Source organism: Sparus aurata, chromosome 12, assembly GCF_900880675.1.
Source record: "Sparus aurata chromosome 12, fSpaAur1.1, whole genome shotgun sequence".
In the NCBI taxonomy this organism is placed as follows: domain Eukaryota; kingdom Metazoa; phylum Chordata; class Actinopteri; order Spariformes; family Sparidae; genus Sparus; species Sparus aurata.
In genome coordinates this window covers 22,262,462-22,280,429 of record NC_044198.1, presented here as the reverse complement: position 1 = coordinate 22,280,429, position 17,968 = coordinate 22,262,462, and the positions used below count along the sequence as shown (strand labels likewise).

The window sequence follows — 17,968 nt, the reverse complement described above, 5'->3', positions numbered from 1 at the left end:
AGTCCTTATTTAGAAACATCTCAGGATGAAATCTGATCTTAGCGTTGGGCTCAGGCTAGAAATCCAGGTCAAAAGTTATTTCTAAGTGGAAAACTTTGAGCTCCCTGCCAGCCGACATCTAGTGTCTCATCAGGTCCTCTTCGCATTCCTCATTGTCATCTTCAAACAAAATGTTCCAACATCTTTAACCTTTAACAGCTGAGAGTCACACTTCTCTGAACACATGAAGAATACTCTGAAACCACTGCTGTGATCGTGACTGCCTGTGACTGAGTTGTCGGTCTGACTGCTCTTGAGGAGGATCCGATGTGAGGGGGCTCAAATGTGCCGATTAAATGGAACTGCAAAACAAACAGAAGCAGAGGGGACACAGAGGCGGCTGCCGATCAAGACGAACGATCGACCCGAAGCCACCTGACTGATGTCGAAAGACTGAAATGACCTTAAACTTCCGAGCCAGCACAAAGTAGGACGCAGAGATTAGTCATACTTCATCAAAATGGTCCCTCATTGAAGGCTCTTGTGACTTTTAAAAAGACATCGTCTCATTTAGCAGAACCACCTCAGCGATGGATGCGATGACAGCTATTGATTTTGTGAGGTTTGCACAATAAGGCTCCAAAGGGCTCCGGTTGCAAAAGACTGATAACGCTAATTTTAACCTAAACTTTGGAACTTCTGCGAGGCTGCACTCGAGCCAGCCAAGCATGTGTCAGGATATACTGGTACTGGCGATAAACTGATATTTCAAAATTAAATACTTGTAATAAATAAATAAATAAATAAAACCATCGTCTCTTACGTTCGTCATAGCAGGAGTTGGTCATGCACCTTAAAAGACAAGTTCAGTCAAAAATGACATTTCAGTCATTATCTAAACAATCTCATGCTGATGGAAAAGTCAGGTGAAGTTTTGTGGTCCACCAAACATTTCTGGAACTTCACAGCAGCATTCTCCTAAACAACTGAATTAGATGGGGACTTGCAAATAAAAAGGGGCTCAATTTGAGATCTCTGGGATCTTCCTGAAGCTTCCATTACACCATACGAGCTTTATGGAGCCATTTTATGTTCTTATTCATCTACTTCAGTTGTTCGGGGGAATGCTGAAACTTTGTTCTGCTGTGGAACTCCAGAAATGTTTGGTGGACTACAAAACTTCACCTGACTTTCCATCAGCACGAGGTTGTTTATTTAATGTATAAAATATCCTTTTTGGGTGAACTTCTCCTTTAATGCTGTTTGCCACTGACATAAAACGGTTCAAATCTTGTGTACATTGATGTGAAGATATGATCCTACTCTTCCCGCTGTATGTAACAGTAATTCCTACTATAGCTGATCAATCAATGTGACTTGGTCCAAGATAACTATAATATAATGATAATTACTTGATTTGACTTGCAGGTTTGTTTAAGTTTAATGGTGTGGATCTGAAAAATATACAGGCCTTAGTTCAAACATTTTTTGTCTTTCTTTTTAATACCCAGTACCTTTTTTTTTCTTAACAAACTCAATTCTAACAATTTTAAAGTCTTTGATATGTGCAAATGTCCCAAACAATTAATATTTATGTTATTTACTGTCCATTTGCTTCATAACATATAGTCATTGGTAGCAACAGGTCACATTCAAACAGCACATCACACTCTAAACATGTATTGCACAGAGAGTTAATGCTGCCATCTGCTGGAGCGGAGGTGGAAATGAAAAGAGCTCAGACACACTTTTATCAAACTAATGTTTTTATTTGTTTTAAAGGTTGCAGAGCATCAGATCCTTTTTTTTTTCCTATTAAAATAAGTAAAGCAACATTTAAATATGAAGTCAATGGTATCAGTGGCCTCAAAATGTGACTGGTCACTTGGCCGTACAGTAAATATAAATGACATTTTATTCTTTAAGATGAATTGATTTATTCAGCGTATTCTTGTTGATGACACTGAACAACTTTATGGGATGTGACGCCTTCTGACTATGTGCCTTTGACATGTTTCTGATTCAGTGGATCATTTACACAATTTTACATTTAACTCTCATGATTACAGATGTTTGCTGTCATTATGGTTTGTGTCCATTCACGCTGAAAGTCTTCACTTCTTTTCTCTTGGAACGCAGAAATATAACAAACCAAAGTTGCCAAATTGGAATGGCTACACAATAAAAACGGCTGACTGTTTGAGTCTTTGGTGTGATGTTATCAGAACTGAACGACATTCAGTGTGATTGTCTTGTGTTTGTGTGTAATTTACAGAATGATTCGAGGACGGGGGAACATGGGAATTCATGACGAGGCTCGCGGGAGGCGGAGATGAGGTGACGAGTCTATGATCGCTTTTTTCTGTTCTCAAAATTTCTGAAGTTGGCCGGCCTGATCTTCATCTCTGCAAATTCAATTGAGTGTTCGTGGCCCTTCCAGTGGAACCAGTTGATCCCCTGTGGAAAAACAGAAAGAGCACAAATGATGAGAAAGAGGCTCGAAAAGTGAGATATCTAACACTTCAGAGTCATCTTTCCACACACACCACACACATCACAGAGGAGGAGGAAATTCTCCTGGAACAATCTGACTCGTGTCTTTATTACACTGAAGGTGAAAAATAAGAAGTTACATAACGTTTGACATAGTGTGGAACATCTGATGTAGATCACTCACATGTTTTGGAAAATGTTATATAAAGTTTGACAACAAATACTAGGATATTAATCTCCTTTTAGTTGTACTTTATATCTTCAGTTGCATCTTTATATATACATTGAGAGCTACTGTGACTAAAGATATGACACAAAGCACTTTGAGAAGAAGAATGATGAGCTAAAAGGTAAAATAGCCAGGGCAGACAGAAATATTAATTTTCTTACTCAAGCCCTTCAGGTAAGTATAAAGCTACGAGTATTTGGTCTCCTCAGATGTAGGTTTTATGTAGGAATGTTATTAATTATTCAAATTAGATTAATCTTTTTTTGCCAACAGGTGATATCACACATTATGAGGTTCAGTCGTGGATTTAAAGACTTTCACACAGGAGGGCTCGACTCATTCAAAAGGTGGATAAATTACATTAGATTTAGCAATTAAGACCACACCAATTCAAATTCAGACCATTTAATGACTTTTAAAGCCTAAAATTTTATGAAGTCATAAAGTTTTAAGGAGGAGCAGTCACCCCGAAAATGGCAACAATGGAACAGAGCTGCAAATAAAACCATCATCAGGACTGATTGATGAAAAATGTGAATAAATTAATTTTGTTACTGTGATCGTTTAATGTTGTGGACCACAAAGGAATCATCCCTCCGTGAACAAGACAGGGATAATCTTGTCTGAATGATTTTATGGAATATGTGCAAACTGTACCCACCTTACTGTGACTTGTGTCTCCATATTTCCCCATGAGGTTGACACGGTGACAGTTTTTATACCAGAAGGCGCCTTTGTAGGACAAGGCGCAGTTGGTGACAGCGATATCGTTATCGTTGTCGTAGGTGGAGAAGGGTCGACCCTGGTGGTAAGTCATGGAGTCACCTGGTGGAGACATTTGAAAGGTAAGCCAAGAAGACACGAACACTTGAGCTAATTCATTTACAGACTGTGATTTTTGTTAAAGGGGTAGTTCAACAATTTGGGAAATATGTTCGTTTTCTTGCAGAGAGTGAAATGAGAGGATCAATACCACGCTCATGTCTGTGTGCTCAGTTTGAAGCCGCAGCCTGGAGATCATTACCTTAACTCAGCGGGGTTTTAACCTCATGTCCACATACAGATTATCATGATGTCTGGATGGGACATTTTCAATATCGCCCAAGCCTAACTGCATGTTCTTTAAGAGGTAAGCTTTTCAAATCAGGATGACCCTGTACTTTTTGCAATTCTATGCACATACATGACTTGTTCTTCACGTACATTAATGTATACGCTGATGGATTTGGTCAGACTTTGCTGCAAGGAGCTTTGAACCCAAAACTCCAGATGGCAACATGATGAATAAAAGAAAATGAGGTTGTGATCTTTGTAGTATGTTGTCCCCAAAGTCCTTTAATGGGATACCTACCTGCTGTTCCGCTGTACGCTCCTATGTAGAGTTTATAGCGTGTTCTGGGCTCTGCGATCGTAAACTTGTCGTACTGAGCGTAGGCCGATTCCCCTTTGTCCCTCAGGTCCACTCGCAGCTCGTAATGTCCAGAATTTGTGATTTTATGGAGGTTGGAGAGACCTGCGATAATTTAATATGTGTGAGTTGGGAGAGCAGTACGAGGGAGGTGAAGTGTATAAGACGAGAAGACGACTGTTCTCACCCAGCCAGAACTCATCATTCATGTTCCCGAAGCCAGCGGTGTAGTTCTTCCAGTTCCTGTAAAACTCCAGCTTTCCATTCTGGCGTCTGAGGAGAACCTGAAGGAGAAGAGGAGTGTCACAACAGCTTCACCATAATCACAACGAGCACGGCCAAGTTCACTGTGGTTCAGGCGCTGCATAACTTCTATGATCACATCCTATTTGAAGCGAGTTATGGTTTCAGAGCTGCTATTAATTGGACTCCAGCAGGCTGATGTACTCACCATCCATCCCCCGCCATCTGTCGTCATGTCACAGTAAACCTGGATGGGCTGGCTCTCCTCTCCTCCCACGTAGATGGTATACAGACCAGAGGTCGTCTCACCGTTCAGTAAAATCTGAGCACAGTCCCGAGGGCGTCTGTACAACTGTCCAACTAGAAGCACACATTAAAAAGAAATCATCTCAGGCGACACAGTTGCTTCATCTTCATCTGTGATGTATATATGAATAAAAAAAAAGGAGTATTGAGTTTACAGGATCGTGTGAGAGTCAGGAGCTTGGAAAGAGGAGAAGGGTTTTGAAAAAGGAAAATTAAATCCCTTTGGGAGCAGCTCAGACAGGATGAAAAATAAGCACAGGTGAACTGACTGGAACATCACTTGAAGTGAAAGGAATTTGCATTAGAAGAAGGAATATCTGTCTAAAGGACTGTTGCGTAACGCATCACCAACCAGCCAACCAAAGAACCTTCAGCTTTACTCACGCAAATGATTTCTACAAAATGATTTTTTTTTAAAAAAGGAAAAGAGGTTTGATCTGGCCTTATCTCATCCTTACTGGTGGTGAAGACGGTGCTGACGAAACGACTCCTCTGGACTCCAGCGATGGCTTGTAGTCTGACGGTGTATTCTGTAGAGCCAGTCAGTGGAGCCATGCTATAGGAGGACGCAGTCGGGCTGAGCACCACTTCCTGAATCCATGAACACACATCAACACAAAGTACTCACAGAGATCAACAACATACTGTGCACTTTACTGATAACCACTTTATTAATACTATATAAGATATAAGTTGACAAAATGCCCAAAAAGTGTTGCTACTGATGAGCAAAGGTGACACAAAATAAAACCTATAAGCCAAACAACACCAAAACATGGAAAATGTAAAACAAACTATGTAAAATTATTAGTTTCTTGCATCGAAAAGTTCCTCGAAAAAAGCAGATTTCCAAAATGAATTTCCTTGAATGCACAGACAAAAAAGATTAGGATTGATTGCCAATAGTTCTTCAGGTGTAAGCTGAAAACAATGGCTGCCTAGAAGGTAGAACATAAATTACAGTATGTTTTGGAAAATGGTTGTCAGTAGAGAAGGACTGTGCAGTCTGTGGAGTTTGGGTTTTAGCCATGGACTTATAAAAAGATGAATGACGCGTCTCCACTCCCTCCAACTGCACAAAAATTAAGCCAAAATATCCTGAACCGGAGTGTTGTCATCTTGTGCAGGTGATGTCATTTGTAGCCAGAGTCTGCACAGTGTAGATCTGGCGGTGGTGCGAGCAACATCACCTCCTGTAACGCATCAAATAACTAAAATGGCACTCAGAGTGCATACCTCCACCAAGGCTCAACAGTCCCCTCTTGCACTCACTCATAGATACCAGCAACTTAAATACACCTGATTCAGCAAGATCAATGCATTATTACCTGAGAAATTAAGAATGGTGGAGCTGTTGAGGATATCCTGATTGAATCTGACTGAGAACCCGAGGACACGTCATGGTAGCAACTAGTCAATCACAAGGTAACCACACCCTCTTATATTTTACTCTAAATGAGACTTACAAAATGAAGAAGACTTGAAACTAGAGATTAAGGCCATAAACTCACTAGGAAACTGTTTATTAAGGTCATGCATAAAGTGACAGGTAGTGTCATTTTCTCATAAGACTTCTTGAAATCAGTAGAGTACTGGTCATTATTAAGAAAACAGATTTTAGGCGCTTTACAGTCAATGGTTGTGAAAAGCCACCAGTGTTGTCATCAACTGAATTTAAGTGAGGATGTACGTACCCTGATTACACCATCCACAGAGGAGAAGGTGAGCTGGTAACCAGTGACAGCAGCCTGCGGAGGTTTCCAGGTCAGAGTCGCACTGTCAGTCTGGATGTTTACAGCTGTGAGATCACGAGGAGGGTCCACGTCTGAAAACACAACATCACACTGTGGGTTAATCATTCATTAAAAACAGCTGCGAAATATACAAAGATTAGAATAAAAGTTGCTTCATGGTCTTCTCTCTCAGCGTACCAGTGGTGAATTCAGTAACAGCAGAGTCGCTCTTCTGAGCTTCTTTCATAGCGTGTACTCCAACTGTGTAGTGAGTTCCTGGAACCAGGGAGCCCATCTCGAACTCCACTACGTTCCCAGAAACATGCTCCACCATGGGGGACACTGTAAGGAGAGGCGCATCAATAAATCAAACCAGACGATCAAAGTTGCTCTCTCTTACACACACACACACACACACACACACACAAAGAAATATCACTTTTTAAAGATGAACTGATTTTGCTTCTTGTGTAAATCAAAGGTTAATACAAACAAATGAAAACACTGTAAACTCACCTGAATCTGCGCTGTATGTGATGACGTAGCCATCGACAGTGGCCACAGACGGTTGCCACAGCAACAGGGCGGATGAGTCCGTGACATTGACTGCAGTCAGACCCTGAGGTCTGTCCAAAGCTAATGGGCACAAACAGGAACACAGAGTCAGGAGGGATGGCTTCAATTAAGGTTTCCACGAACTGACTCCACAGGAGGACTGACACAGAGGACGTGAGTGTTGTGTAAAGAGAAGAAGAAGGCTGACCTGTGGTTACAGTGTCTGTGCTGGGGTCACTTTCCTCCAACCCCTTCACAGAGCTCACGGTCACTTGGTACATTTTGCCGGGGATCATGTTGGAGAGCAGAGCCTCAAACACGCCACCGTCAACCGTCACCATCATCGGGCTACCTGAGGAGGAGAGAGAACAAAATATGAGTTTTACTGGGCACAAAAACAACAACAATCAAAAACCCTCCTCGTTTATAAATGATAGGTGCTGTGTTACTTAAAAAAAAAAATGTAGGACTAGAAGTATTACACAAAAACTACTGAACAGATTTGCACTGAATTTGCAAGGATGATGGGTTTTGGCCACTTCGGTACAGATCCAACAATATTTTCTCTCTGTTAGATAAGCAGTTTCCACATGCAACATTTATGTTAATTTCTCAGGAATATTGCATGGCTCCTAATGAAAAAAAATCAGGCGTGATGAGGTTGGTTGAATCTTTCAATAATTTTACTTACTGATGCAGATTAACGAGACTGTTTACTACTGAGTGCGATTCTAGTTTTTACGTTATCCAAGTTGGAAACAGAATTAAAGCCCACAGTAAACTATATCAAAGCACAATAACCCTGATTGACCTCTTACCTCCTTCAAAGGGCAGATAGGTAATTCTGTAGGTGTCCACAGGAGAGCGAGGCATGGACCAGTGAACCACGGCTGAGGAGTCAGTCACTTCAGAGAAGTGAAGTCCCCGTGGAGTGCTCAGGCCTGGCAAAGTGCAAATGGATATGCGGGGACAAGAAAGCAAAAAACAGGAGAATTAAAGTGAAGAAAATATGGCCAATAACGTTGTAAGAAAAAAAAAAAAAGGAGAAAACTATGAGCTCAGAGGAGCCACATTAAACTCCAGAAATTATGTTTCCCAAAGGACCATTTTCCACTACAGTCAGACATGGAGTTAAGCCTACACCAGACAAATAAAGATGATTAGTGGGACTGTGGATTCAATTCTGACAGCAGACGACACACCAGAATAGTTTAACAGTTAGTATGAAACTGCACACTCTGCAGTGTTCTTTAGTACCTGTCTGAGCCACCCCAGTAATCGAATGGGAGCGTTGGTCCAATGTGACCCCGTAAAGCTCGATTTCATACTCGGTGCCACTCATGAGTCCAGTTAAAACCTTGGTTCGTTCGTCTCCACGGACACTGAGCTCCTGAGGATGAGCTAATCTTTTGCTGTCTCTTATTTTGATCACAAATCTGTCAAAGACGTCTTCATCAGAAGTCCACGACAGACGGAAACTATCGGCTGTGATGTCCGAGACAAAGAGATGCTCCACCTCCGGCTCAGCCTCTGGTTAGACAATAGAAACAAAACGTTGCAGTAGGTTTGGCGTTTTCCCCGCAATATTCACCAACTTCTCAGAGATGGCCAAAGACATCAGTTTGGAAGAAGTCGACGATCAGGCAAGAAGGTTTCCGGGGTTAGATTCCAGCCTGAAGGCAGCTGTGATCTGCCATGCTCAGGCGTCTGTTAGTGTGAATCAGTCGAAAAACACAGCACACGGTGAACAAAGACGTACGTTTGGGTGGATTAAGAAGACAAGATGCTTTTGGTAAATGTTTATTTATGTCAGTCAGCAGGTTCACATTCTGTAAAAGGCTCCAACGGATCTGTTGGAGGTTGAGACGAGGTCCCCATGCGTCTTCAAGGCCGGCCTCGATGCATTCAGTGCATTCAAAAGGTAAAGAAACAAATGAGATCAACTGACATTTCATGCTCAGAATGTCTTGTTGATGTTTCAGTGTTTTCCCGCTTCTGTTCATTTTGTTTTAATCAGTGGTTTCAGCCAGATTTAAAAAAACCAGCATGAAAAGGTAGCAGCATGGTGAAATCAGCTTTAAAGAGACATTTCAACCCTAAATCAAAAAATACATGTTTTCCTCCATTTTTGCCTGCAGTGCCATTTATCCATCTAGATTGTTTTGGCGTGAGAATCTTTATACTGAACTACATCCATCAACCGTATCGCAGAATAAGTAATTGTGTATCTATTCATGGATTAGAAGCCTGAGCATGTGACGGCGTGGGGCTGTAAATAAACGCACAATATCCCAGAATTGACACCCAGAGTCACATCAGATTCTGCTCTGATTCGGAACCATTTACTGACGGAGGAGAGCTCAAAGATTCATTTTTAACTTTTGGGATTAAAAAGTGGATTTATCTTTACTTCTGTTCATCAACCTGACTGCTGCAGTTATGCACGCAGACCTCTGTTATCGAGTGTTTACTTTCTGTAATGTTGATTTTCGATTACAGCTGAAGGGGATTTGAACATATGTTTTGTTGAGTTGTGTGCATTATCCTGAATGTATCCAACAACAACAAAAGTCAACAAGGTGTGGCCTCCATGAGTAGATGCTTGCTTCCTCTTATGGAGTGACACTATGATGGGAAAGAAAATAATTCCTACATGAAACTGCTCACATAAAGTCTGTGGATTATCTTGAGTGTCATGATTTTGTTTTTTTGGCACTTTTTAGCACCACAAGCCAAGTGCCATCTAGCTCCAATATATGAGAGAAAAGTTAGCCATCTCTACAGCTGATATCTCCAAAACTCAGCCCCTCACACCAAAACAGGTCAAAATAGCACTACAGGTAAAGGGAAAAACATGGGCTTTTTTGGTGAACTGTCACTTTAAAAGACAGACTGCATTCTTGTCATATATCCAGAGACAAATGTGGTCAGACATCTGAAGGAAAACACATTTTAAAATATGAAAACAAACATATATGCTTGCTCATATTTTTTGGAGGTAAGAGAAAACAGACGGGAGCTCCACATCTCATCCTCCCGTTGACGAAGCTTCATACCAAAAGAATGCTTCAAACAGAAAAAGAAAGTGAGGTCATTCTGGAAGAGAGTTGTGTTATAAATCTTGAGTTGGGGTTAGGTTACAATACTGAGCTGAAGCCTCACAATCCAAACATAGCAGTAACCAATATTTGTCAGGCTGATTTTGTTACATCATCTCTTTTGGCAACTTCTAATAAAAAGAATGAAAATCAAATGATTCTTTAATTTACAGATCTGCCAGGTTGTGATGGTGAAACTTCAGTTCGGATCATAAAGTTTAATGATCATATTTGTACAGTGGTTGAACAACAGGAACTGCACTCTTTAGTTAGAGGAGGGGCCTTGCAGCGCACTGTGAGTGGTACCTGTCACAGCCACTGTAGTGAGAGGCCGAGAGAGAAGCCCTGACTCTGACACCCCGGTCAGCCTGACCTCATAGCCAATGCCGGTGATGAGGCCCCAGATGTCCAGCTGACTTTGGTTTCCTGGCACAGTGAACTCTTGAGGCTCCAGCAGCCAGCCAGAGTCTGTCACCACTATGTGAAAGTGGCTGAAGCCACCACTAGAGGGAGCTAATTCCTCCTGCTGCTGCAGCTGCTGCTTCACCTTCCACGACACACGGAAGCCGTAGGGGGTTATGTTGGAAATGGTCAAGTTTTCCACTTTAGGCAAAGGAGCTGGAGGGGGAGTGGGTTTGATTGTTTTATGAGAGGGAACACATGTGGGAGGGGAAGAAGAGTGAACAACCAAGTGTGCAATTATTGCAAAAGCAAATCTTAATATCTGTTCTTCAAGGTTTTAAAGAGGTAAAAGGAAGTTGTTTTGACATTCAAAATGAGAACATCTGATCTGAATAAAAGGCCAGAACACAATAAGGGCAAATTTGGCACGCATCACAATGCTGTATATACTTCTACAACAGACTAGATGAAATGAATGCTCTTTCCAAATATCGTCTAGAGCCACAAAACTAAATGAAGGGGGAAAAATTATCACTGCTGGAATTCAGAACAAAAAATGGCAAAGATACTTCCCAAGACAAATAGACAACATACACTGCAAGAGGTGAAGACAAAAACCTGACACAGACATTCAAATTCCCCTGAGAGCTCAACACAAACATCTAGTGGTCATTTCTGGTTCTGCACCTTGAGACAATTTTGCTTTATGGCCAAATTATCACCTGATGTGTTCTAGTGACATTCCTTTAGGTTTAACATCAACCCTGTCAAACAACAGCAGTTTTACTTTAATGTTTACATTTTATACTACTACCTATATAACAATTTATTATTATAATAGACTGCCCAGCTGTCCATTATGTTCTTAACCTGGCAACAAAAAAGTTTATTGTTTCCATGTATGATTATGAATTAAACGCAGATTGCACTATGTAATGGCTGTAGAATAATGACATCATTGGTGCTTGGACTGGTTTCTTTCACTTTGCTTTCACTCTTTAATCTGTCTGTCACCTTGACAAAAATCTTGTGAGAAAATGATGGCTGACTGGTGATCGAGTATATCGAGTAACATAAAACAAATAGTTTTTCTACCATTGTCTTATTTTTTAATACTCGGAATCCACTGTCACTAGCCAGTTTTGGTGAGATAAACTACTTCTACACCATATGGAAACTAACATTTGAGATTTATTCTGTCGTATATCAAAAGATGGTTAGCTGCCAGCTGATAAAATATAATTAGCAAAACTTTAACATCTGTCTCTGACCTCTTTGAGGTTAACAAATCAAATTGTTTTATGCACCAAAATTGTTACCAGATTGTGAAAACAGTTGGTGCTAATGATGCATGTCAAATTGCTCTTAATGCATTTTCAGACTCTAGACCTGCAGACACAAATGGAAAAACCTTTTAAATAAACGTTGAAGGTTTTCAGTCATTCAGGTCATGGTAATATAACGTGCTATATCATCCAAGCCTAATGGATGAGAGGTGAAACATCAAGAAACTGAAACAAGTCCAGTTGCCTATGATAAAGCAACTGATGGTAAATTAACATGACAGAATGACACAAAGTTCCTCATTTTAGCCTATTAAATGTTTTGATGCAAAACCTTAAAACTACAACTGATGACAGAGTTTAAGACATGAGAAAAATACGTAGTACCTGTGACAGCGTGGGCTAACAAAGAGGGAGTGTGGCGCCCGTGAGAGATACCATACAGCTCAATATCATAGCCTGTGGCATCCATCAGGCTAGAGATGGTAATGTTACGGGCTTCACCAGGCAGTCTGAACTCCAGTGTATCAGACTGCTGCTCAGGGTCACTGACCCGGATAACAAATCCATCAAAGTGGCCCGACACTGTGCTCCAGGACAAACTGAGATCATGTGGGCTCACAGATGAAGCAGTTATGGGCCCCAACTGTGGGACGTCCTCTGAACAGAGAAAGAACAGTGCTTTTCAGTTATGTTGTGCTGATAAATCACAATGTGGTTGGTACATGCAGTGTCAGAAAATGCATGTAGTTGTGATACCTGTTGTAGCTACATCAAATAGGGGCTGTGTGTTCTGGCCACCAGCGCTGGCGTACAGTTTTATGTTGTAGCTTGTGCTCGCTTTTAGCCCGGCCATGACTGTGGAGCGCACGTCTCCAGCCAGAGCGCGCCCCATCGCCTGCGAGGGCAAAGCAGACTCTCTGACTTCAACTATAAAGTTATCAAAAGCCTTTTCTCCTGTCCGCCACGACAGAGAAATTCTGTCTGAGGTAATGTTAGAAACAACTAGCCTGGACAAATCAGGCTCTTCAGCTACAGGGGAGAGAAAAATATAAAGTATATTCATTTAATGAATTAGAAAGCATGTATTTGTCGCTCTTTAAAAGTCCAGCATATGCATACAGGCCCAATTTAGCTTTACGGTGCAGATATTAACTGGAGAATATTAAACATAGCCCTGGTCTTTGTAAGTCTGACAAATACAAAAAATCCAAATACCTGTTGATGCAACAATACTGACAGCATTTGTTCGGGATCCCTTGTATGTCCCATAGAGGTAGGCTACATAGTCAGTGCTGGGCCTGAGCCCTGTGACATCATGGGACTTTACATTGTGGGATATGTTATATTCCTTTGGCTCCATCAGCCAATCAGAATCAATTATCTCCAGGATAAAACCATCAAACTGTCCTTCAGTGCCGTTCCAGAGGATTGAAAAGCTCTCTGACGTTAAGTTTGAGATATATAGCTTGCCAACCACAGGCTGATTCACTAAAGAGAGAAATCATTATTACATTTTCATCAAAAGCATCTTAACACAAACTGATAAGTGTCCTAACTTATTGGTTGCTTGGTGGTTTATCTTATAAAAATGAATATAGTGTTGCAGGACACTCACCACCACCTACTTGAAATTGACGATAGTCTGAGTAGCTCAACAAAAGATTAACACGTGCAAAATCTTTCGCATTAAAACCCCTCCACAATAATTCTAAAACAAATATCTTTTAATCAAAGCATTTTTCATCAAAAACATTATTATTAGAGCCTGACTGATATATTGGTCAGCTGATGTCATTGGCTGATGTTTGCCCATTGTCCACAGATACATCAGTACTAGGGTTGCGGTATACCATGGTATAAAAATTGTTGGTTACTGTACCATGTACATTTGTTTATATAAAGGTATTGATTTCTACTGTATTAGTGCTATTAAAAATATAGTATCAAGTTTCATTTCTATCTTAACATTATAATAATCTAATAATTAATTTCACATGGACATAACGTAACATTGGTGCTGCAACATACAATCATGCACAAGCCCCAGATGCACTTGTGTACGGTGTTGTAAACGAGCAAGATGCTTGTTTACAACACCTCTCCATGAGAGGCTTTTCAAAAGCTAAAGCTTGAAAGAAGAAAAGCAAAGCAAAAAGAAAACAAAAACAAATTACAGCTACAAAAACAGTACAGGTAAAAATACAGTACGTGTTTTTGTATAAGGTTTGAGAACAGTGTTGTTTCTTTTTGACCCATGATTCAACACTTCTGTTTAAAACATTTAAGTTGTGTTGCATTTCATTCCTTAAAGTATCATTGTAATTGATAATAACAAAAGTAATTGCGTAATGCATCTGAACTTTTTTACTCGCCAATATCGCTATCGGCCCCAAACATCCAGTATCGGTCAGGCTCTAATAATAACATGGACAAACAAGTACTGCCAAAAAAAAAACACAAAAGCCTTCATAGTGTAGCTGAGAATTACTGGCCTGCAAGTTTAAATGACTCAATTGTTTATTTAAATGTGAAAATATGGCGAAGGAAGAAATATAATTGGATTTAGTCTCTTTCATGCATAACGGAGGAACTGCTGGCACTAAGGAGAAGATCAAATCCACATAATCTTGCAAACGATCAGTTCAAAGCAGAATGAGAGTGCTACAGAGAAAGTTTAACTAAAACACTATTTTTCCATGCGATGAGAGTTTTAGTCAGTTGAGTGCAAACATGCAGTTGAATATTTAGGCATCATTCAGATGTAAAACAAGGAGGCGTGACTGTTAACCTCAGATTGTATCGTCAGCTTTTTACCTTGAAAATGACAAGATGATTTAATCATTTGCCACCTAGCAGTCCAAAAGGAAATGAGCAGTATTTACTTTGACGTTCTGTGCAAATAAACTTCATCAGAATCGACAAAACTGAACTAGCTCAGTGTCATTCACACAAACCAGCAGAACTCAAATGTCACTAAAACTGTGAGTACTTACACATCCACGGGCAAATGATCCCTCAAGGTTAATCAATTACACACTGAATGAGGGGTGATGGGATGAAATGAGATGGTCACGCTGTCGTGGTGCGACGGGCGTGTGAGGATGAAAGTTATCGGTTTGCTTTTGCAATCATTGCAGCACATCAGCATCAAACCTCACCACGATGCAGGGGATGGTAGAAGGGGGAGGGGGCTTCATGCACTTTGGTAACTGGGATGGATGGAGCAGCTCGGGGTAAGGGTGAACATTTGAGGGGCGTTTGCTCGGCTCAGTGATGCGGCACTGGTGCCCATCACCCTGCCCTCTCTCAGCTAGACAGAAACAGTGGCTGGAGGGTAAAGAATGGGTCATGACATGTTTGTTAAGATGAAGCAGTAGAGCACCCTGAGGCCAGGGTGTCGGACAGTGATGACAAAACAGAAATTAGGTTATTATGCTGTTCTGGTTTCATGCAGCGACGCTCCACTGTGAGTCAGGAAACAGAGGTTCTAGTATGTGTCTGTGTGAAACCAACTGGAACAGAAAGATGATAAAATATCAAAGGAAAGAAAGAAAGTTAAGAGGATAAAACGCTGCAACGCTGTAAGTTGCAGGTACCTGTGGTGGCGTCAGTGTACACGGGTTCAAGGAAGGAGCCCTGATACATCCCAAACAGGCCAACCATGTAGCTGGTGTTGGGATTGAGCCCGGAGATGACCAGGCTGAAAGCGCCTCCTGACAGAGTGAGGTTCTGGCTCTCTGCGAAATTCTCCAAGTTTGTTACCTCAATGACAAAGCTGTCAAATTCCCCACCAGAGGGGCTCCAGGACGCAGTGAAGCCGTCCCATGTAATGTCAGATATGGTGAGGTTCGTCACCTTTGGCTTCAGCTCCTCTGGTAGATAGACAGATCAGAGTGGGGTCAACTGAATGGCAAGATGGATTGTAAAAATTACTCGCACATAAGGAACAACACAGAATGACATGAGTGTTCGGGCCACGGTTACAGAAAATATGGAGGATTTAAGTCGTTCTATAATGAAAAACCTGTACTTCAAGAGGGAAGTTGTAATACTTTGAGAATTAATTCAGAAAATATATCTTGTAATATTACAACTTTCTTCAGAGTATTATAATTTTTACCTTTAAAATATGACTTAAATCATAAAACGGTATGACTATAATCTTAAAATTACAAGTCTTGCTATATGACTTTCTTTGATTTCTATGTTATAACTTCATCAATCTTCAATATTATGACTTTTGATTGAATTTGATATAGTACTGAAATATAAGTTTTTGACTTTTGAAGTCTCTCCTCAGTTTTCGTGGCCCTAATACTCTGCCGAAAAATAAGATTCAGAAATCAAGTAAAAGAAAATAAATATAGAATGAAAGACAACTATCTTTTATAACAAAACAGTCTGTGGGGAAAAAAAATCACCATGCAGAAATACTGAAATGTTTAGAGCATTAAAAACATAAATGATGTGATGACGATGGGTTGTGATGAATGCCTACAAAAAGAAATACTTGCTCCATGTACCTGTAGTAGCAAAAACTTTGAGAGGCAAAGATCGTTTCCCTTCCACCAGCCCTTGTAATGTAATATTATATTGTGTCGAGGGGGACAAACCCTCTATTTCAGCCTTCCTCGCGCTTCCTGGTAGTGTTGTGGTCACATGATCTTTAGCTGCCCCTGACGGAGAACTGACCTCCACCACAAAGCTATCAAAGGTCTCGTCAGGTGCCAGCCAAGCCAGGCTTAGATTAGTTGAAGACACATTGACTGTGAGGTTCCCCAACATGTCCAGGGTTAAGCCTTCAGGCTCAGACCCAGAACCCATCACACCAGTATCAGATATGGAAGGAGCCTCAGTGTTTAAAGGACGGAGGAGATCTGAGTTTTGAACTGCTTCAGTATCCAGAGCAGACTGTGGGGTTGATGAGGAATCCTCGATGCTCAGCATAAGTTTATCTTGAGAGGTAGGCTTTGCTGCTACAGTGAATAAAAGCAGGTTAAAACATGAATACTGTATGTTGCCGGCTCTGCTGATGACTGAAAAATTAACCTGTGAAGAAGAAACTGGGTTAAAGAAAGAACACTGTAGGATTCACATAATACAGCACAAAGCTCTGTCCATCCGTCTAACTCCTGTTAAGATTTCATCGTTTTCTCTTGTCTTTTATCAGTTTATATCATCAAGCAACAGCTACGGTATTAATGACACTTGAGTCAGTGCCATTAATGTTTGAAGGTTCTGAGTAGTCCACCAGAGTGGAAGTACACAGTTGTCTTCAAATCGATGGTGAAGCCATGCACAGCCATTTTGTTGCTGCCGTCCTAAAGAAAGACTGTTGAGTCACTTGTTTGACATGCGAGTGACGTATGCTGTAATTTCCTCAGACTGCTACTAAGTAATTTCATTTTGTAAATGAGTTTGATGAAGATGAATGATGTGGATGGGATTAGTGGTGCAGGCTTTCAGAGAGCAGAATGGTTGCATTTAGGAGGTCAAATACAGGGTGGCTCAGGAGGACTTGAATTTCTTCTTGTATTTGAGGAAACATGTATCAGAGGAAAACATTCTGCCACAGGACTGAAACCATGTGAGATGACGGATGGGATGAGGTGAAGACGAATTGTTTATGAAAAACTATCATCTCAGTTGGCAGGGCCCCAGACTAACTTTTCAGCACCGTCCAAAAAGACAATTTTAACGAAAGCAAAATGTTTAGCACCATTAGCTATAAGTTATTAGCTCCATTAGCCAAACACTCTGCAGGACTTTGCTTCTCACAGGATGCTAACAGCTAACTAGCTTTCCTGCTAATTTCAACAGAGTTGATGTTCACATAGTTGCATTATCAGGGAAAAAATAAGGGTTCATCCCCCCTCGATAGTGAGCTTACTGCGTCCTTTTAGACTTGAAAGCGTGTTATTTTCCTATTTTCCAGAGTAGCCAGTCTGTCATTGCAAGTATGGTAACAGCATGAGAAGATGCACTGCTGTAGTCAGCACTCCGTTAAGTTTGTAATTTGCCAAGTTATACAAACAAGAATCCCCCTGCAAAGATCTCCCATTAACATTTTCTATTATCCCCTGGACGATAGGATGCCGTTAGTCTCAAGCCCTGTCTGCTGGGACTGTATTTATACCCTCATGCCAAGGGTTGCATAAAAGAGAAAAAAATTCATTGCTGGAAAATCTCAATGAGTGAAATGCTGGCATGCAAATTGTTGTGAGACTCTGATTGGA

The 17,968-nt window shown here is 40.9% G+C and overlaps 1 protein-coding gene across 6 annotated transcripts in view; it reads right to left on the bottom strand.

Annotated features, from left to right (window-relative positions):
* Positions 1-1,727: 1,727 nt before the first annotated feature.
* Positions 1,728-17,968, bottom strand: part of LOC115592652 (tenascin-like) — a 47,129-nt gene continuing 30,888 nt past the window's right edge. For 2 of the 6 annotated variants that reach the window (XM_030435672.1, XM_030435670.1), the window contains 18 exons: positions 16,256-16,708; positions 15,329-15,604; positions 12,948-13,220; positions 12,489-12,761; positions 12,117-12,389; positions 10,351-10,662; positions 8,204-8,476; positions 7,765-7,887; positions 7,155-7,298; positions 6,908-7,027; positions 6,590-6,733; positions 6,353-6,483; positions 5,117-5,249; positions 4,561-4,712; positions 4,297-4,393; positions 4,053-4,214; positions 3,363-3,526; positions 1,728-2,436 (listed from right to left, as the gene is read on the bottom strand). In XM_030435672.1, the coding sequence (XP_030291532.1) occupies positions 2,326-2,436; positions 3,363-3,526; positions 4,053-4,214; positions 4,297-4,393; positions 4,561-4,712; positions 5,117-5,249; positions 6,353-6,483; positions 6,590-6,733; positions 6,908-7,027; positions 7,155-7,298; positions 7,765-7,887; positions 8,204-8,476; positions 10,351-10,662; positions 12,117-12,389; positions 12,489-12,761; positions 12,948-13,220; positions 15,329-15,604; positions 16,256-16,708 (3,614 nt within the window). In that variant the 3' untranslated portion in view covers positions 1,728-2,325. The remainder of the gene's footprint in view (positions 2,437-3,362; positions 3,527-4,052; positions 4,215-4,296; positions 4,394-4,560; positions 4,713-5,116; positions 5,250-6,352; positions 6,484-6,589; positions 6,734-6,907; positions 7,028-7,154; positions 7,299-7,764; positions 7,888-8,203; positions 8,477-10,350; positions 10,663-12,116; positions 12,390-12,488; positions 12,762-12,947; positions 13,221-15,328; positions 15,605-16,255; positions 16,709-17,968) is intronic. The other 4 variants (XM_030435673.1, XM_030435674.1, XM_030435675.1 and 1 more) reach the window with 4 other exon arrangements.